The 22,132-nt window shown below is 43.4% G+C and overlaps 1 protein-coding gene across 2 annotated transcripts in view; it reads left to right on the top strand.

The window, feature by feature from the left end:
• LOC146833089 (A.superbus venom factor 1-like) overlaps window positions 1-17,886 on the top strand; it is a 271,604-nt gene extending 253,718 nt beyond the window's left edge. For both annotated transcript variants that reach the window (XM_085600728.1, XM_085600727.1), the window contains 3 exons: window positions 2,023-2,106; window positions 15,567-15,702; window positions 17,565-17,886. In XM_085600728.1, coding sequence (XP_085456854.1) covers window positions 2,023-2,106; window positions 15,567-15,702; window positions 17,565-17,706 — 362 coding nt within the window. In that variant the 3' untranslated portion in view covers window positions 17,707-17,886. The remainder of the gene's footprint in view (window positions 1-2,022; window positions 2,107-15,566; window positions 15,703-17,564) is intronic.
• The last annotated feature ends 4,246 nt before the right edge of the window (window positions 17,887-22,132 follow it).

The following is a 22,132-nucleotide window of genomic DNA, read 5'->3' as shown; positions in this document are numbered from 1 at the left end:
CCCTTGATGTATGTTCAGTGAAACGCCTTTGACTTACTAAGCAGACCTGTTCTAATAATTAGATTGAATAGACATTCTGCTCAGATCGTGTAAATTGTGATACACGTACTGTGCATTTATACGACCTTCGCCTGACCACCAAGCATGTATTTTTCCACCCTATTGTCACTTGAAATCTTTTTCTTTAATTTTCGTGTGTTTGGAATGCATTTTCTTTTTATGAGTTGTTGTTTAAGTATTATATTTTAGGGACTGTTGTTCCTTGAAAACATTAATTAGTTTGGGGTCGGTTTCACTTGGTTATTAAGGGTGACATGTATGAACGCCTTTACTAGTCGCAAGGCCTGCAATTGCAGGGTTTTTAGGCAAGTAAATATTTCTCAATCATAGTCAGTCTTTAGCAGCCACAAGCCAACACGTGTTTCGTCGCTTGAGGGGAAAGTAGTCCCGCGACTTTTTCAAGGCTATTTTCAGATTAGAAGTAGCATTTAGACGCCTGTTGATAGTATCCGGAGTCGAGAGCGCACTCAACTCCGGATACTATCAACAGGCGTCACGCAGACACTTGCACTACAGTGGAATAAGCACTGAGAGAAGATAACAAAAATTTTTGATAAGAGTGACGCCGCCACCACGGAAACAATCTGCGGTTTGGAATTATCACCGCTTACTAAATGCTACTTCTAATCTGAAAATAGCCTTGAAAAAGTCGCGGGACTACTTTCCCCTCAAGCGACGAAACACGTGTTGGCTTGTGGCTGCTAAAGACTGACTAAGGAGAGTCGCATACAAATAAAAAAACAAATAAGAAGAAGAAAGACTAATTTCTGTTATGTGTATATGTTTATCTGTGTAAACACGCTATACTTACCAGCAACATTTAATTGAAAACGTGTGCTAAGGATTGATTTCTAAGTGATATTCATACAAAAACAGATTATCTTGATGTATATTCAGCTTAATGTAGACATTTTGCAAACAAAAAGTAAAAGAAGAGAGAGGACACCCTTGCCTCGTACCTCTGTATAGTGAACAAAAACAGATTGAAATTTTGACTATTATCATCAGTCATTATATCCTTGTTCAATTACCCTTGGTAAAGAAGCAAAACCAATGCCAAAATTAAATGCCTCTTCAGCATCAGCCATGAGTTTTGCAAGTAGTGATGAGGCCATCAATATGTACCTGCATACATCAACGATATGCTCACCAGGAATAAAGTCTTTCTAATCTAAATAAACAAATATTGGTGTAAATTTTGCAAGTGTATATACAATGATCATTACAAAGAAAAATTGGTCTACATGCACCACAATTGTTAGGAATCATATACCCTTTCATTCATTTCTTGAAAATTAGTGAAACAGAGCAGATGGTGCACATATTAAGGAAAACAAATAAATAAATAAATATATATATATATATATATATATATATATATATACATATATATATATATATATATATATATATATATATATATATATATATATATATATATATATATATATATATATATATATATATAAAGTTATGTAGTATTTATGCATATATATTTGCATATTTACAGAGTCCTTGTCTGTCTGATCTCAGAGGTAGACTCATTTGTAAATGTGCCCCAGTTAACACTTGTTGGCTGGGGCTTCTCAAACCTGTGAAAAGAGAGTAGCATTAGGATTGGCAGATGGTGCCAAATCAACCCAATTTAAAATACAATCAGCAAACAGTAACATTGACTAATGAGGTAACAGGGTCGGTATTTTGTCGAATTTGGTTCCTGAAGAAAACTTTGATAATGTTTGAAAAAACCTCACGTTCCATACAAATACAGCAATGGAAGAATTAGGGGGTCCATGACACAAAATTTAAACTGAAGCAATTAGAGTAGATTTCCAAAACGATGCTATAGCCAGAAGCACGTATCATGTATTTGGGAATCATTAGCTCAGCTTCCCCTTTTGGGTGGTTCAGGATTTCTGACAAGACCTAGATCTGTAATGCATGTACTTTTTTTCCTTACAGTGTATAAGGCTAAACTCACGAGATCAGAGAAGACAGACAACTATGACAACTACATGATGTCCATTACAAAAGTCATAAAACCAGGTAATTATATCACACTTCCCTCTCAAGGGAGCTATAAAACACTTAGCATCCAACTATATGCTTTATACTTTGAACATCGACCCGCTTAATGGTCGTATCCCTGAAATTGATGAGTACTCACTTAGGTGACGTTTCCTCTCGCAGTTTTATTTTTTTGTTTAGCATTATTATCATCAAAGAATTCGGTTACGTTGTTGCAAAATGTGAAACAGCAAACATTCAAAAAGTATCAGACCGTTTTCACCATACAGCAAACCACCTGTAGTTTATTCTGTTTAAGTGCCTGTGAGAGATGACTGGAGGTCGAAGCTAAAGCCCTTCATCATAGTACAATGTTGTTACAATGTCTGCATCTGCTTCGTGCTCGCTCGGATAGGTGATGAGGAGGTGATGGTTTTCTAACAAGGAGTAGAGTTACTCATCTGCAATCCTACGTCGAAACAGAGCTTAAGGAAGAGACGGTCTGCAAAACACCTTTTTAATTCTTTCTTTTGAACAGAAAGCAATTCAAGAACTGTGGTTAGACATGCAGCAACTTAATTAAACAGGTATGTTACACTGCCACCCTATGGGAGTAGACCGCTCCAGTGTTCCAGATTGCAATAGTTGTACCAAGTAAAGCTTGTTTATTCCACAGCGGTCTTAATTTAAAGCCTCCGTTTACTATGGCTTGCCAGGGAAGTGGGCAAGTTGTATTCCAAATTAATGAAGAAATCTAAAGGGATTTCAAGTAAACAACTTTTCATTCTCTATCATATGCCCTACTTATGTCCAAGTACTAAGTGAGTTCTTTGCATTCTTGCACTCCATTCGTCAAGTGGTAGAATTATTTTCCAGATCGAGCAATGCGATGACAACGGGAAGAATACAAGGCTTCAGAATGCTAGCTGGTGAGCACAAGCGAGATTTGGTGTCCCCCTAGCATGATTTCCGGTCACTAGGAAGACTTCCCACGATAATTTATGAACATGGGCGGTCGCTGTATGAAAGTGCCCCTTTTTGACATGGGCACCACACCTATTGCCTGGTATTTGATGTAATTTCAATGTGAAGTGCACTAGGTCCCTGCTAACCAAGTCCCCAGTATCAGATCTCTTTCCCAAAATTGTGCAATTGTCCCCCAATTGACGATACCTTTAGTACCCCCTTTAAGTCCCTAGTAAATGGTTCCTGTGGTACCTCAGGCAAGGATGCTGAAGATGGTCCCTAAGGGCTGCAGCACGAATTGTGCCACCCTGAAGACCCCTCATCAAGCACATACAGACTATCACTGCAGGCTCCATGTCTTGGTGCAGACAAAAGTGAAAACACCACATGGCACACATCCCTGGGTGCCATGGTCACAGACACTGCATGCAGTATAGGTAGGACACCCCTACAGCAGGCCTCACAGTCTCAAGGCAGGGTGCACTATATTACATGTGAGGACATGTATTTGATCCCTTTCCTCAAAATAATGCACACCTACTCTTGCTGCAGTCTCAGAATATGGGTGTAGTGGTCTCTCCCTTTTTAAAAGACAAGCTAGAAATCTGCTTGACTTGTTCCCCTCCCTGTAAAGCCTTTGCCTGTGCTGAGTAACAGTGTACTCATCCAGCCCATCCCATGTATCCTGTGTTAAGCGTCTAGGAGATACTCTGCCCTCCCTGGGTCTAAAACTATATCCTGGTCGAAGCACTCCACCTCAGGCTCCGTCTTGCGGAGTTTGTATTCCAGCATCGACCCTCAAAATCTGAGATATACACTTCCCCCTCAAAGCAACTTTGTAGGCATCCCATTCCCCAGCACTAGTGTACCTGGCATTACCACTGGTAGCAAATGTGTAATAAAGTCCATATTATGGGACCCAAACATGGGTTCCTCTGAGCTTCAAGTCATAGCTGCCCCAAGAAGCTCCTAGGAACTGTCTTGAGGTGAATGTCAGAAAGAAATCTATTTAAGTATGTAGCAGTACCCTCTCAAACAGGTCACTGTAGTCAGGATAATTTCAAGTCTGCTGTAGGATTTTGTGAGTCATGGAGGGAGTGGCATGAAAACTTCTGTGCTGAGGGGCTCTTAATTGTCAGCCAATCACATGTCCAGAAGAATCTGTCATAATATTGCTACCATTCCTGGTTTTCTTGCCTCCCTAGATGGTGACTGTCTATCCAATTAGCATTGAGCATACAATTAAAAGTTGCAAGCCCAGAGAAACCATGTATGCTATGAGGGGCTATCAAATGTATAATGGTGTGGAAAAATCCCTTATTGTTAGGTGTGTACATGTGTAGCATGCAGATATTTGTGCCATCCAATATGCCTCGCAACAACAATATCGACCCATAGAGTCTGAAATAGTCATCTCACATTGAAACGGAACCCCGGTAGAAATCCAAATCAGCACTACCCGAAAATAGGAGAAATAACAGGCTGCTACGATATGTCTGCTCTATTTCTTATGCAGTTTATCAATCTCCGGCCTCAAAACGTGCATTTCCTGCAATAATGCAGTTTGAGCAGCCCACTTCTTTAGGTAAGCATGTGCGTGATAAAGTTTGGGGGTAATGATTTAAACCTCTAACACTACAAAAGACGAATTACCTATCTGTAATTTTTAGATTTCAGGAAATTAGCCCAAGGCAGGGGTAGCACGTGTAATCTTAGCATGAAAGAAACATGGCCCTCACAAAGGGGAGCAGAGAGGGTAGGTGGTGTTTTGGTAGTCACCAGCCAGGAAGAGAACAGAAACATAAGTCCAACAAAAATCCACAACTTTCCAACCCCAACAAATCCCACCCTCCCTGAGAGCAAATGCAGCAACAAAAAGAAACTGTGGCATCCATCCAATAGTTGTGCGACCCACTCCATCTTCACCAGGTGGCTCCAAACGCACCCCTCTCACTCACTATATTAACTCCTCAACAATGGCAACCTAATGAGAAACGTATGCATGCGAGTCAAGAACAGTACAGTGCCTCCCATTACCAGACACACATATCGATAAATCTGGGCATGGCATGCAGGAGCAGGAGACTAGGAAACCCAAAAATACATAATAAACTATATTTATTCCATCTACAAATTTAGGGGAATAGCTCTGTAATACAATCTTATTGTCACCAGTACACTACATTACTATGCATTTTATGTTTTAAGACAAGTGCAGTGCTCACACCAGTATGTTTACCTACGCATGATGATTGTATGCAAAAATGGACAATCCTCATTTTCACCATGTAATGCTTTGCCAGTCTTGAGCAAGCCTCGGGCCTGTGAACCACTAGTGGCAAAACATGTGTTGGCTGCCTGAAGTTCTTCAAAGACGGCATATTTTTAAATAAACGAATGAGTTTGTCACACAAAGAAGAAAAAAGTGTTTATTTTATTCTTGTAAAATGTTTAACTATAAGTAAAGTTCCAATACTCTAGTATAAGGAATGAAGGGTATCCAGCATTAACACTGTAATACAATATACCGCTCATCAACTCCTAGCAGTACCACAGATGAGGGTGGCCCACACACATGATTGTAAGTCTAATAAGTTTAAATATAGGAGACCTCAACCCCCACAGATGTATTGAGTTGCATACACACATATCCTAATAGTTCAAAAAAATATGAGGTTTGCGAGAACCTACAGAATTCAGTACTCCAACGTAGGCATCGGGCCCCTGCTGGAGCCGAAGGCCTAGAACTCTTTTCTAAACCTAATGTCAGTGCAATTTAAATTGTGGCATCTCCTAAAAGAACATGGTCGGGTCAAACATGACCTACTGATCCATTCCAACATCTTCCTGCTCGTTGATTGAGTCAGCCACAGAGGATTCAACCGTTGTCCCCGGACCATCGTCAGCTATGGTCCCATCTTGTACAACAATCCAAGGTGTACGGTCGCTGTGATGCAGTGTAATCACTCAGTCTGCTCTGAAGCCTGACCAGGTCCCACTGCCCTTTACCAGATCGCCACAGGGCCACTCTGTCCCAACACTCCAGCCAACACCACTCTTCACCCAGGGAGTCAAAAAAGTGTATTTTTCCATTTTGCTAAACTTCAGGGTGCAAACTTTACAGGGGCATGGACTTCAAACCAAGAGTTAACATTTGGCAGCATGAGTCTTTTCTGGATTCACATGCTGTGTATTATTCCACCATCTAGTGGTTAAGGGCAGAAAGTCTTCTTGAAGTCTCTTTTCTCTCCTTCTTTACTTCTTCGTGAGTGTTGTCTACCATTTGGATTTAAACTCCTCCTTGTGTAACACCTGAATTAGGCCCCAGAAATCCCTCGACACAGTCGCCATCTTCAGATTTTTTTTTTTCTGTAGTTGGGTCTGGAAGCCTAGGGGAGAGATCCGTAGTCAAAGAAGATGGACTCATGAGAAAAAAAAAATGTTTTTTCCACTGAGTATCACTGTTGAGGGAACAGGATTAGCATGTTTTTTCCACTGAGTATCACTGTTGAGGGAACAGGATTGGCAATGACTGATACGATGTAGAAGACAGAAAAAAACATAAGGAAAACACAGAAAATCACCAAGTGACACCGAGGTGAGTTGACTGACGCAACAACACTTGTGTGGTCAGAGAATGAGAAGGGGTGATGGAGAATGCCCCTTTTAGATTCTGCCCCAAGTGCTACACAAATGCGCACTCAAGTACACGCACAAGGTCTGTATCCTCTGCCTCCCCAAGGAGCACAGCGCAGAGGACTACGTGGCATGTGCAGAGTTTTTGCCCACGACCATCAGGGTAAGACAGAAGCAGAGTAGGCCACACTACAGGATTGCACCACCACAGAGAAAACAGGACTCCTTAAAAGATCTGGGCCTGTCAGGCAACGAGGAGGACATCCTGAAGACAGAAGAGGCCCAAGGGGAAGAGCCATAATTAGTGGAGATCGCTAAGGGTCAGACTGGTAAGACCCACAAGAAAGCGTTGAAGAAGAAACAAAGATAAAAGTTAATCCCTCAGATCCAAGACACATTTGAGCCGAGGACTGAGGACTCAAAGAAACCTGTAATGGCGCTGAAATCTTCAATGCCGGACAGCAGACTGAAGACCAAGGAGCTACATGGATCCAAATCAAGGGAACCAATAGAGGCAAACCGTTAAAACCTGCTTTGACCTCGAATATGGTATCTGTTCCCTTTGTTACCGCGAATGCCCCGTCAGATGAAATACCCGAAGGCGCCGGTTTTTGTAGCCAGCGTCTACACATTTTGTAATGTCCCTTCTACTGGCGGGAATTCCTCCGTGGCTGCAGTGGTTCTGGCAGTGCTAATTAAATATTCCACCAAATGCCATTCTTGACTGCCCAACACCATAGAACGGGTGCCTCCGTAACTTGAGAGCAGCTTTCACGTCAATTAATTTCACCATAAAAATTCCATAAGGAACACAGAGCACTCTGTGGGATATAAAAATACCATTTATCACCGACCACACCAGTAGACGCGTTTCAGCAAACTGCCTTTTTCAATTCTGGTTCCCAAGTCTGGTCACATGATCACTCTTTTAAATATGCACGCATTCACTCCTATTGGATCACAAGTTTTTGCTATGGAGACGCATTGTCCTGTCTCCATTTGCTTCATATAACCAGGGTGTGGCCATCTTTGAATGTTTTCAGTTCGATCTTATGAAGGGTAATACCTTGAAACTGGTCCCAGGATGCTTGTTTCCAGTCCAGGGAGGACCTGGCTTGGCAGTTCAGGCTGGACTGTTCCCATGAGGAACAGGGCAAGACTGATTTACATATGACTGGGTTTACCTGGGTGCCATGGTGAGCAACAGAACAATAGATTTAACTCAAATCTCTTGACTAGGGGTGAATATATGATTTATTCAGCATTCTGTCCATCATTTGTTTGCGTAACACTTTTCACCCTAAGTGGGCTGGGTATGCCCAGATGTGGGCCCCTTGCTCACTGTGCCATTGGATTAAGGCAAGCCAGGCTGATAAAGTGTAATACCCCGAAACCGGTCCCAGGAAGCTTGTTTCCGGTCCAGGGAGGACCTGACTTGGCAGTTCGGGCTGGACCGTTCCCAAGAGGAACAGGGTCAAGACTGATTTGCATATGGCTGGGTCTAAACTGGGGTGGCATGGTGAGAAAAAGCAAAATAGATTTAACCTCAGATCTCTTGACTGTGGTTGAATGTATGATTTATTCAGCATTCCGTCGATCCTTTGTTTACATAGTACTTTTTGCTCAAAGTGGGATGGCCATGCCCAGACGTGAGTCCCTTGCTCACTGTGCAACTGGATTCAAGCTAGACAGGCTGATGCGGGGTAATACCACAAAAGCGGCCCCAGGATGCTTGTTTCTGGTCCAGGGAGGACCTGACTTGGCAGTGTGGGCTGGACTGTTCCCATGAGGAAAAGCATCAAGTCTGATCAACATATGGCTGGGTCTAAACTAGGGTGGCATGGTGAGAAAAAGAATAATGTATTTAACCTTGATCTCTTCACTGGGGATGAAGGTCTCCATCGGTGGGGGCATGGAAGAGAGGGATGGGCCATTGTATGAGTCTTGAGGTTGCGGTGTTCCTGACAAGGGGATACTGACAAAACACCTTAAGATTTGGCACTTGTGGGCAGATTACAGAGTTATAGTTTTAGCCCAGTACACACTATTGAATCCCACCTGGAATCTGAAATATAGAACTATGGAGATACTGCATGAGAGACAGAGATGGGGTCTAATGTTGCATCTGAATAAGGGTTTTATTGGTGGCATTTGGTGGGGGAAAGTCGGGGATTGACTGTGCAAGTTTTTGTGTTACAGTGGTTGACAGGAGTTTGTATCACAATCTCCTATGTGTGTATATGTACCGTTTTGGCCTTGAAATATTGTAAAACCCAATAAAATGTGTTATGAAAAAAAGACAAAACAATGAAAATGCACTGCTTGAACAGACAAGGTGAAGCTAGATCCTACCCTCTATCAACCTTGGCTCAGGAGATATGGAGATGGGCGATAAAGAACAAGGTACAGTAGTGGCAATTAATCTACCGGGAAAAGAAAACACAGAAGCGGAAAAGCTAAGCAGGAAAACTAACACTACACAGAAATGGGAACTAAAACAGGAAGTGTCAAGGCTGATCATCCAGATCTAGGGGACACCTATAGTAGACCTATGCACAACACACAAGAATGCAAAATGCCAAAGCTTTGCATCCAGTTTCAATAACCCAGAATGCCCTTTCTTAAAGGGAAATTGGCCTATGCCTTTCAATCGATTCCAATGATACAGAAGGTAATCCAAAAGTACAGACTAGAGCAAGTCAACTTGATGCTGGCAGCTCCACAATGGGCTCAGCAGACATGACCCTCAAACCGTACGGAAATATCACAAGGGCAGTCAATATCACTTCCAGCATACCAATACCAGTTAATGATACAAAAGGGACAAAGATGGCACCCAGAACCAAACATCCTCAACCTGGAAGAATGGCTCCTGAGGACTTCGAATTTGGACACCTTAAGTTGCCAAGAAGGGTGTTGGAGATGATTCTAAAAGAAGCGAGGTGACCAACAAGAAGAAAATGTTACAGCAACAAATGGAAGAGATTCCAAAAATAGTGTAATAGGCCTGGAAAACACAGAGACTGGGCACAAAAGGCCACAGTCAGGTGATACCTGACACATCTATTGAACAAACAGCTCTCTTATGCCTTTATCAAGGTCCACTTAGAACCCATTTTAGCGGACACAAGAAGCATACTGGGTCGAAGTTTCTTTACCACACAAGTGGTGAAGCGTGTCTTAGAAAGAGAAAAGAAAGGGGCACCCCCAAGTAGCGTGCCAATGCCTACATGGAACCTGAATGTAGTGCTCCCCCAACTGATTATGTCAATGCAGAATGCACAACTGTGATTTCTAATCCTCAAAACTGCATTCCTCATTGCCATCCTTCTCTAAGGAAGGTAAGTGAGATACAAATGCTTACCACTAATGAGCTGTACCTACAATTACATAAAGACAAAGTGGCTAAGAGAACATACCCAAGATTCATACCAAAGGTGGTATGAAAATTTCAAGTTAACCAAGCTATCCACCTTCCAGCCTTTCTTCAACAGCCCAAAACAAAGGAGGAACAAAGGACATCAGAAAAATGCAACAGATATTTGTGTTCTTCGCACACAGAAGAAAGGGACTTCCAGTCACCAAAGGAGCTATCACCAGATGAATAGTGCAAACAATACAATATTCTCACAAGACAGGGGGAGTAACCCTTACAAAAAAGCCAAAAGCGTATTCAACAAGGAAAAAAGGAGCAACATTTGCCTTCTTAGGCAGCGTAGCATTAGAAGACATTTGCACAGCTTCTACAGGTCCTCTGTACATACCTTCATAAAACACTCCTTTGTGGACATTCAGATCAACAGAGAAGCAGAAGTGAGACAAAGAGTATTGAAGCATTTGTTTTTAAACACAGACTTTAAATAACTCACCCAACCCACATGAAGAAAACTGCTCTGTAATTGATGTAAGGCATGTGAATCTAGAAACAATTCAAGCTGCAAAACAAAATGGTTACTTACTGGTGCGAGTAGTTTTGCAGCTTGAAGAATTTTCTGGATTCACATGCGACCCACCCACTTCCCCCAATAGAGGTGCATTTACACACACTTAACTCGAGAGAACACTGACAGGCACACAAAAATTATGTTGACTGCATTGAGAGATTGCCAGGGCATCCATCTGATGTCACACAAGGACAGGGTTTTTAAACCCAAATGATCGACACCCTCACGAGCAAAAAGAACAAGTAAAAAGAGACTTCAAAGAGACTTTCTGGACCCAACCATTAGATGGTGGAATAATGCACAGCATGTGAATACAGATAATTCTTCAAGCTGCAAAACTACTCCTATCGGTAACTAGCTATTTTGCTTTTGTTTCACAGTTATAAACGAATATGACTCATTACAACGCGTACTAATACCACGCGTGCCATTCCAACATGGGTATTACTACGTGTTGCAATTACAACGACATGCCATTACATCGCATACTTTTACCACACATATACTTTTACCACGGATACCATTACAACACAAAGGCATGCGTGCTAAAGCTATACTCATGCTAAAAGTATGCAATGTAAGTGACAGTGCCCTGCCCTAAACCCTAATTTAGTACCCCTGCACAACCCTCCCTGACCCTCAGTACTCTCCCAACATTAAGAATACCCAGCACGACCCCCTGACACTACCCTAAACCCAACAACACTACCCTGCACTACACACACCACCACGGCACTACCCCCAGTACTTTCCCTACATTAAGACAACCCAGCACGACCCCCTGATACTACCCTAAACCCAACAACACTACCCTGCACTACACACACACCACAGCACTACCCACTACCCTAAACCCTAAAACACTACCACCAGCTCAACCCTCCCCAACCCCCAGTCCGCTCCCTACATTAAGACTACCCAGGATGACCCCCTGACACTACCCTAAACCCAACAACACTACCCTTGTTAGACTTGGCATATTTTGGCGTGTTTCCCCTGAGGTTTTGCTTTCTGACCTCCCAGTTTTGACTCTGTTTTTGCTGGCATAGTGTTTCTGCGCCCTTTTCTCACTGCTGATTAGTGGTAAAGTGCAAGTGCTCCTGTGGTAAATTGTGTTATGTATTGGTGTTTCCATGATTGGATATTTGATTTACTTGTTAGTCCCTAGTAAAGTGCACTGAGTGTGCCAGGGCCTGTAAATCAAATGCTACTAGTGGGCCTGCAGCACTGATTGTGCCACCCACGTGAGTAGTCCAGAAAAGGTACCTCAGACCCGCCATTGTGGAGTCTGCGCGCAATTTGTAACTGCCATGTCGACTTGGCCAGTGCACACACTTGCCAGTCCCTCACCTCCCTTTTCTTACATGTCAGCCACCCCTAAGGTAGGCCCAAGATACCCCTGTGGGCAGAGTGCAGTTTACGTGAAAGGTAGGACCTGCCCTGGTGTGTGTGGCATGTCCTGATAGGGAATTACGGCCAATTTCGTTTTCCGCTATTGCAAGGCTACCTGTTCCCCATAGGAGAGCATGGGGAGTTTGTTTATGACATCTTATAAACATAACTGGCCTGGGGAATTAGGTAGGAAAATAAAGTTTAGTATGCCTGAACTCCGAATCTAAAGATGCATCTTTTAGTGAAGGTGATTTTTACATTGTGTTTTAGAAAGTAGGTATGTTCTTGCTCAGTCATCCCGTGTGCCTCTGCTGGAATGTGGATTGCCTGTCTGGGTTTTGGATGACAGAAGGCTGGGGAGCAAAAGTGGCTTCAGATAGTCTAGGTGGGTCAGGAAAGGGCTGAATAGACCTGGGCTGCAATTAAGGAAACCAGGTGCCCCCTAACACAAAGAACTATTTTTCAAGCATATTTTGATAACTAAAGATCTTTAAGTACTGTATTGTGGATTTTTGTTGTTTTTGGTCTTGACTTGAATATGTAAAAATATTGGATATTTTTCTTAACATGGATTGGTGTCCTTTTGTAGTACTTACACTATTACTGTTGGTTATGTGCAAAGGCTTTAAACACTGTCTTTAAGATAAACCTGACTGCTTGAGCCAAGATACCAAGGGGGTGAGCAGGGGTCATTTTAACAGTGTAACTCCCTTATCCTGACTAGAGTGGTGGTTTCTGCCTGACTTTGGCACATGCCCCGACCACAAATCCCATTTCTAACATCCCATTTCTAACAACCCTGCACTACACACACACCGTGGCACTACCCTAAAACACTACCTCCAGCATGACCCTCCCATGACCACCAGTCTGCTCCCTACACTTAAAAACTACCCTGCACAACCCCACAACACTACCCTAAACCACTACCCTGCACAACACACACACCACGGCACTACCCTAAACCCTAAAACACTACCACCAGCACAACCCACCCCAACTCCCAGTCAGCTCCCTACACTTAAACACTACCATGCACGACCCCCCGACATTACCCTCAACGCTAAAACACTACCCTGCACTACACACTCACCACAGAACTACCCTAAACCCTAAAACACTACCTCCAGCAGGACCCTCCTCTGACCCCCAGTCCAGTTCCTACACTCAAACACTACCCTGCACGACCCTCAACACTACTCTAAACCCTAAAACAATACCCTACATTACACAAACACTACAACACTATCCCAAACCCTATAACACTGCCCCACCCCAGGCCCAAACCCCTTACCTTGTTGTCCTCGTGGTTCCTCTCCCTGGTTCCTGCTTCACTTCACATTGGCTGAGGGGTGGTGCAAGATGCATGTCATTGTGAGGAAATGGAAGAGCCACAGTTTGCTCAAAACGAGGTGGATCGCCATTACATTGCATGCATTGTAAAAGCGCATGCGATGTAATTACATGCGTAGTAATGGCTACGTGTTGTTACATCCAATGCTTTGTAATGCTTGGTATGTAATGGTGTGCAGTGTAAAAGCAGTGTTGAAATGGCTGTTTACCATTATAAACAGTTGCTCCTGTACTTTCCTGGTATGGACTGGGAAAATTGCAATGGCATGTTTATCAAAGTAGGATGTGTCTTGTTGACACACTGCCTAAAGAAGGTCTTCTCTGTCACCATAATTTCAGAATTTTGCTCTGATAGCCTGCGGAGAGTCCTAGGCAGCACTCTCTCAGCCAATGCCCTATGCTCTCTTTCAATCGCAAACATTGGGGACAGAGAGAAGGGCCAATACTCCTGTATAATCCACTTCCAGAGGAACTCTTAATGCGATCCACCCTCTGCCCACTCGGGGGACCCTTGGAGCCACAGGTTGTTCCTAAGAGCACGTGAACAGTCAAAGCCTGTTTCTGATTCAAGGTCACCGTTTTCTTCAGGGTCATGACATCGGTACATAATTCTGCCCCCCTTCACTGCAGTAACATGATCTAGTGTTTTCCTGATTTCTGCCCGGAGGAGGTTGACCTCGATCATGCCTCCCTTTATTTTTCTTTTCTAGCAAGTCTCTGTAAGTTTGAATGTTGAGGAGGAGATTAGGTTAATTTTTCTGTTCCAAAGGCTGCGCAGGTGCTGTATTCGCCTGGTGAGTCTGCTGTTGCGCCATTGGCTGGGATGTAGTGTACTGCATGATGGATTGATTTTGAGTGGGTTTGGTCTCTCTGTCTTCAACAGAATCACTGCAGGAGCCCTGTGAAAGACCCGTAAGTGGCACCATCCAAAATGTCTTTGGTGGAAGAACAGAGCAGACTGACCCTGAGGGGCAAGACGTGTCCTGAGCATGCCCAACAGATTCATGCTCTAGTCAAGGATGCTTGATATTCCCCCCGTTTCTGAGCACCAAGAATGAATGATAGGCACCATCAAAGCAAAGTAGGAGAATCCTACAAATGACCCCAGCAGTTCAGACCGAGCCAGGCCCATCTTCCAGAAGGTACCGGGGCCCCCAAATACCGTGCTCAACAGATCGTGCAAAAGAGGTGAATCCAGGTATTCAGCAACTCATTATGGATGGCTACTCAACTGCAGTTGGGTGCCTGGGTTAGGCAATCTCTAACTCCATCGACATTCAGGCAAAGTGGGTACTGCACCATCCTCAGTGTCTGAGCCAAAAGCTCTGTTGTTCTCTGCCACCCAGCTCATTCTCTACAAGCGTAAACGTCTGCCCCGAGATCCTCCAGCAGCTCCACTCTCATTGCAAATGTTCTAAGTGTGGGCAGATTAGGTGCTGCTGTGTGCATCTCTGCAGTACTGAACAAGCTCTATGGCCCTCGCAGCCCAGCAGGCCCCAGCCAATCGCAGACATCCAGTCATCCCTAACGGCCCCAGAGGCACCAAACAGAAAGGATACCTCCTTCAGCAAGTGCTGTTGGTGCAGCTCAAAATCGATGAAGTGTCTTAAAAAACAGCCAAGATCCATCGGCTTAACACATAATAGTGAAATGTGGGTAGACATTGCAATCTATTGGCAAACACTTAGATTTCGTCTTGAAACTTTTTTTGTCTGCATGCACCACATTCCTTCATAAGAGACAGCATGGATTTAATCAGCATAATAGTGGAACTCCTTTTGATCCTAAATGAACTTTTGGTCACCATAGGGATTGAGTCCTTGTCTATCAATGTTACCCACATGAAAGCTATGAAGGAGATTAAAAACACATAGAACATTAGAGAAAGGCTTTATCCAGATCTATACAACTGTCATAAATGCATCAGAGTTAGCTGATTATTTTTTCTTTTTTCTTATTTTGTTTTAAAAAAAGATGAAAGTTAAATGAGTAAAAAGCAGCACAATGGGTGAGATAGATAGATAGATAGATAGATAGATAGATAGATAGATAGATAGATAGATAGATAGATAGATAGATAGATAGATAGATAGATAGATAGATAGATAGATAGATAGATAGATAGATAGATAGATAGATAGATAGATAGATAGATAGATAGATAGATAGATAATCGCAACGTCACAATTTCAATGTGTTTTTTTTAAGGGTCGGACGAGGCACCCGAAGGGAAGATTCGCAGGTTTATCAGCCACAAGAAGTGCAGAAGTTCCCTGAAGCTTGAAGATGGAAAGAGCTATCTGATATGGGGTTTAAACAGTGACTTGTGGACTCAAAAGGATGAGTAAGTAAATTCTGGAAATAAACTTCATCTAGAAATTTTATCAAGCAATGTTAGGGCCATCAATGACTCATGCTCTATCATCATAAACTATTCTTGAGATCTCCTGTGATACAGAATGTGAAAGCAACAGTGGGTCTTTGATTCTAATGTGAGATAACACATGACCTACACCTGTCCAAATATGAGTTGGAATTACGTAGTGGACCCTAATGCCACCCTGCTGGGCGAATACTCTGGGTGAACACACAAGGCCTCACCTCGCTTCCAAATACACTGTGAGGATACACAGGAGCCCAATTACTGTAAATATAGACAGTGACACTAAGCAGGAATCTCCCTGCGAACACAATGTGAAATCACTCAGGAACCACCTTCTAATAACCTATTGTGAGTGATTGCTCTGCTTTCCTAATATAGGCTGATGCTAAGGGAGCATTGCTTTACACCAGTGTGAGATTACACAGGGCTGTCCATCTCCATCACACTGCACTCTGATTACGAAGTAAGATTACAAATGGTCCTCATTGTTGTCCTAATGCAAAATGAGAATCCTAGTGCTGTCTAGATACACTGCAAAGGAGCCACACTGTTCACCTAATTCAGTTTGAGATTACACTGGGAGCCTACTGCTATCCAAATACACTGCAAAAAATACAGGATTTTATGATTACACAGTGCACCACATCTACCCAAATACACTGCAACACCAGGCAGGAGCCACACTGCTTTCCAAAGCAGCATGACATTACACAGGGACCCCACGGTTACCCAAATACAGGATCCAAATTGCACTGTGACACTACACAGGGTCACCACTGCTACCCAAATACAGCACACGACTATACAGGAGCTAGACTGCTCTTCTAATGCAGTGTGTAATTACACAGGAATCCCACTGCCATCAAATCACTGCAAGATTATAAAGGAGCCACACTGCTCTTCTAATGAAGTGTGAGATTACACAGTGACTCCACTGCTATCCAAATGCACCACAAGATTAAACAGATGCCCCACTACTTTCCTAGTACAATGTGAGATTAAACTGTGACCCCACTGCTACCTAAATACAGGAGCTACAGTGCTCTTCTAATGCAGTGTGAGCGTACACACGGCCCCAGTGCCATTCTAATAAAATATCAGATTACACATGCCCCTACTACTGTTCTACCGTGTCAGTTTACAGAAGACTGTTATCCAGATATGTGAAAATACACATTCTTTCACTTCTCCCCTAAGGTGAGATTACCCTAGTACACCATATATTCACTTCTCCTACTGCCCCAATGCGGTTTGAGATTATGAAGATTCTAAAGCGAACATCATACTACAATGAAGTACCATACAAATATGTAACAAGATCTAATGAGGACATCATTGCAGTCTGAATAAAAATATAACATAATTCAACAGTTTTAGGAACCTCATTGTATTCAACAATTACCAAGCAGTGGGAAGGAGCTCCTGCTTTCATTTTATCCTGCATATTGTGTATAGTTGTTATTGTGCTTTGGGAAGTGATAAATTACATTACTCTAGTGGTAAGAAATTTGACACCACTGCTGGCTCAACCACTGCTGGCCCATTTTATTCTGGTGCCGTGTATTTTTGCACCATTTTTACACCAACATTTGCACCAAGCAGCTGGCCAAAATGCTAATATTGTGGAGGTCTGTCAATTCAAGTGTTGTCTTTGCTGTCCTCATCTGTCTAACTGTCACAGCAAAACTGCAGGGATTAGTGCAAAATTGCCAGAGGAAAGAATTGTCCAGCACTGGTGCAGTTTCTGTGATCTAAACCCGAGTGATTGTTTGCTAAAAGTGAATCTCACACTGCTTGCCTGACACTGTGCACCTCCATTGCAGGTTTGCCTACTACATTGGGAAAGACACATGGATCGAGTGGTGGCCAAGTCCAGAGGAGTGCACCAATGCAGAACACGTGAAAATCTGTGAAGAATTTTCTGATTTCACTGAGAATGTGATGATTTTTGGCTGCCCGAATTAAACTTATGGAAGCAATAGTAAAGCTGGCTTGTGTGGCAAACTCTTGCCTGAAAACAGTTTCTTGCTTGGTATGCATTGGTGATTGTGTACCAGAGTGTTATGACACAGTCTGCTCCTACTTCCAGTTCTGAGAGTTAATGGAAGACAATTATTTTTACAGAAATAAAAAAATTTCCCTAAACAGTGCGTCTGTTTTGTTTCCATTGTGTTTAATATATATTACCTGTTTGTTCTTTCCCTTCTCGCTTATTCACACAAACAAAGAAACATGCTGTTGGAAACTTGCTGTTTCCGCAAGGTCCCCCAAATTTCTTTTGACCTATTTGCTGAACTCTATTTTTGCTGGCTACAGAACTCTGTGCAATGTAGCCCTTCAAATTGAATCTGTAACGTTCTTGTGCTCCTCCTTTCAACATAATAAACGATGTATACTCCGGATTGGCATATTTAACTTACTTATAAGTCACTTATAAGTCCCTGGTATATGGTACCTACAGTGTACCCAGGGCTGGTTAGTTAAATGTTACCATTGGGCTGCAGCAGACTTTGTGCCACCCAATTGAATGACAAGTCAAACATGAGTGCAAGTCTGACATGTGTAGCACAGTGGTGCAGGTTTACATTACAAAGTTGATATGTCACAATAACTTTTTTTGACAGGCCTAAAACCCAGTTCTAAATATTTGTAGTCACCGTTGAGAAAGCCTTAGTGACCATTAACACTGGGTGCATGGTATTTAAAAGTAGGACATGTACAGGTTAATGTTAATGTTGAACGTCCTTACAGTGACTAGCACATGACACCTATTTTCACCATAGCAGGGTTGGTTGTTACATAGGAAAACATTGACATACAATAATCAATTTAATAAATGTTATTTTTGCCTAGGAAACAGCTAGGTAAATATTTCAAGGACTCTTTTTAGTTGTTAAGCAAAATTAAATTCAATGGTTGTGAGGAAGTGCAGTGTATTATATGTGTGGTTATGCAACCTCACTGTGTTATACACTTAGAAACCCCTTTAGGTCCAGTAGATTTCACCAATAAAACTGTCAGCTCAACCCTGGGTAGCTGTGGCACTGAGCAGCAAGGCTTACACAGAGGAACACGTTTTAAGCATTTATACAGCACCAATCAACTGAAGAAGAAATCTGACACCAATTAATAAAAAGAGACTGTATTTTTATAAGAATTTAGACACTAGAACACAAAAGATCAACCAGAGGAAGATACATTTTACAAGTAATAATAAAACAAAGCAATTTCATTGAACCGCGAACAAACCTTGGCAGAGTCAATGAATTAGACACTTGGAAGCTTTTTTTGTTTTTTTTTTAAAAAGTAGGTATGTCTCAATGTGCATGTTTAGAAGTACTTATGGTGACCAACTCTGACAGGGAGGTAGTTAGGAGAACCAGAAAGGTCCTCAAGAACAGTTACCTGCACTGAAGAAGCAGTCTTTCAGCAGTTCCAGGCACTTTTTCCTTGTTGCAATGGATTCCTATGGAGCGTTCCTAATTTAAGGGATGAAGGATGCTAAAGATGTCTCTAAGGATACTGTGGATGCGACCTGGTCGATGGAGTCCTCCTACAGGGATTTCTCAGTCCAGAAGATGGTGAGGAGGTCCTCGTTGCAGGGTCAACATTTCACAAAGTCCTTTCTAGCCTGGCCAAAGTATAGTCGTCACGGGACTACCAGACGCCAGTTGACATGGTCGCAGGCCAATCCTTCCTGAATTGATAGCTTCCCTTCTGAAGGTCCTTGCACCTCTCTAACAGCACTCCCGGGTTCAGTAAACTAGGGTTCAACTTTATGAATTGGGTTTTGGTCTTTGGTGCCACACGGTGGCAGTGGTAGTGGCTTGAAGACTTTGGGTACCCACTTGCCCCAAGATGATTCTTCAGCTATTGTATTCCTGTGCTGCGAACAGGAGGCCAGTCATCTGGCCCTTGGAGTTTCTAGGCTGGACTAGTATTCGGAGACAACTTCTCCTTGAGCAGGACAAAGCCACAGTCCCTTCGTTCACTAGCTACCAGGTGCAGCAGGTGTAATCCTTGTTAGTGCAGCCTCTGTTCACTGGTCCCTCGGTGCAGCAGGGCAGTCCTTCTTTTGTCCCTCTTCCATGTCAGTCAAGATCTGAGGTCTGAGTGCAGGGGTTCCCTCTTTATGCTTGGAAAGTGCCCTCAGGACAAGATGCAGGTGGTAGCCAATGAGCTACCAGGTTTCCTCCCACTGGGTGACCACTTGCTGTGGAGTGTGGCATCTGGCTATCCCAGGATGAACCATTCCGCCCACTCCCAAGATGGCGAGATCCCTCTCTCAGTGTTCAGATCTCCCTAGCTCACCCCCAGGGCGTGGCTACCTCAGAGCTACATGCCGGCCTGGGGAAACCAGTTTGACAACTTGTTTGCACTATCTGCCCCCCGTGCCAGCCTGTCTACCTCTTTACACATCTGCCCTTTAAGGGTGACTTCACCTTTGAAGCCTGCTTTTTGGCCTAATACCCGAGTGGCTTTCTGCGGGAGGGAGGAGACACCTCCCTGGCCTGCAATCCCTCATTGTTCTCCTTCATGAGAGTCGTTAGCACATGTCTCCAGGAGGGCAGACAGCTGTCTCGTTGTGCAGCATGTTTTCCCAGAAGGCACAGGAGTTTTAAGGGCAACAAAGTGGCAACTTTGCTAAAGCTACACACTGCAACAAGTTACATTAATTTCGATTTGATATACAAGTTGGGCTTGATGTAACAAGATGTTTGATATTTTGGAGTGCTCACTTAGGTTGCACCTTTCAGAAGTTAGCACAGCTGAAGGGTCAGCTTGTAACCCTGTACTCGCCAATTGGGCAACCAAGTCATTTCACAGTAAAAATGGCAGGAGAAGTGGCGGCTTTGCCATTGCTTTTCATGGTAAAGTCAGACTAACAGTGCATGACTGCTTTGCCAGTCAGCAGTGGCAGACTGGGGACCTTGTTTTACTTGGGGAGCTCCAGGGTGTCACAATCAGTGCTGCAAGCCCTGGGGAGGACCTCTAACTCGCGGTTGTATGGCGGAACAATGCATTTCATTGCAACGCATGCCTTTACCATGCATGCGTTACAATGCAAATGCCTTTACCACGTATAACCTTTACCAGGCATGCTTTTACAATCCATTTTGAGGCAAAGCATGTATGGTAAAGGTCAATGCGTGATAAAAGTTTTACCTAACTCCAGCCCTCAGTCCTCAAGCCAGTCCCCGCACCTCCCCCTTCCGATCCTTTTTTAAAATACCCGACCCCTGCCCTAATCCCTAAAAATAGTCCCCTGCACGAGCCTCACTGCCCCGGCCTTTTTAAAAAAAATACCCGACCCTGCCCTAAGACCTAAGTCTAGAACCCAGCGTGACCCCCACTGTTCCTGCCCGTTTAAAAAATACTCAACCCCTGTCCTAATCTCTAAAAATACACTCCTCCATGGCCCCTGCCCTTTTAAAAAAAAATCCCGACCCTGCCCTACGGCCTAAATCTAGAACCCAGCGTGACCCACACCACCCCTGCCCCTTTGAAAAATAATCGAACCTGCCCTAAGGTCTAAATCTAAAACCCAGTGCGACCCAAACCGCCACTGCCCTATTAAAAAATACATAACCCCCTTACCTTAACAGAACGACAACGAGGCAACTCTTGTGAGGCACGGCACAAGTCATCAAGAGGAAGCGGAAGGAATCGAAATGATCTCTTTGCTCCACTAATGACGCAGATAGCCTTGACCACGCAGGTCCCTTTACCACTGTAACCAGCATATGCCCTCACCACGTACTTGTAAAAAAAAAAAAAATGCGTGGTGAAGGTTATGCGTGGTAACAGTATTTGCACCTTAACGGCTGTGTGGTAAAGGCCCTGCGTGGAAACAGCTGTGTTGTAATGGCTGTTTCCCCTAACTCAGATGCCTTGGATCCCAGGATATCATTTACTAGGGACTTACAGGTAAGTTATCCATTTCTATTTGGGTACAGACAATTCAACATTCACCTTAGGATCAGGGCACTGGCACTGAGGTCTGGTTAGAAGGCCTCAGTGCACTCTCAGAGTCAAAAAAACAGCAGCATCACTCGAAAAATGTGAGGGTGACCATACAGAAAGAGCCAATTACTTACAAAGGTGTAGTTGGCATTTGTCCAATGATAACAAGAAAGATACTTTAGAAAATGTAACGTTTGCCTCCCTAAAGTTGCTGGACACCTTTCCTGTAAGAAGTCAACTGTCACCTGGCAGCTTCGTGGCTCCCCTGTGGTAAGGTGTGAAGAGCTCGTTGGACAGGAACAATGGACCTTGGGAGTGGGGAGGATTTGTCCTCCCATTAACAGGCTGGCCTGGAAACTGTGCCCTGACCCTTGGTGCCCTTCAAATAGGTCTCCTCTGTTACATGCAAATGTTAGCTGACAATTAA

Source organism: Triturus cristatus, chromosome 4_2 (genome assembly GCF_964204655.1).
Source record: "Triturus cristatus chromosome 4_2, aTriCri1.1, whole genome shotgun sequence".
NCBI classification, from domain to species: domain Eukaryota; kingdom Metazoa; phylum Chordata; class Amphibia; order Caudata; family Salamandridae; genus Triturus; species Triturus cristatus.
Note: the sequence above shows the minus strand (reverse complement) of the source record. Positions and strands in the feature narration are given on the sequence as shown.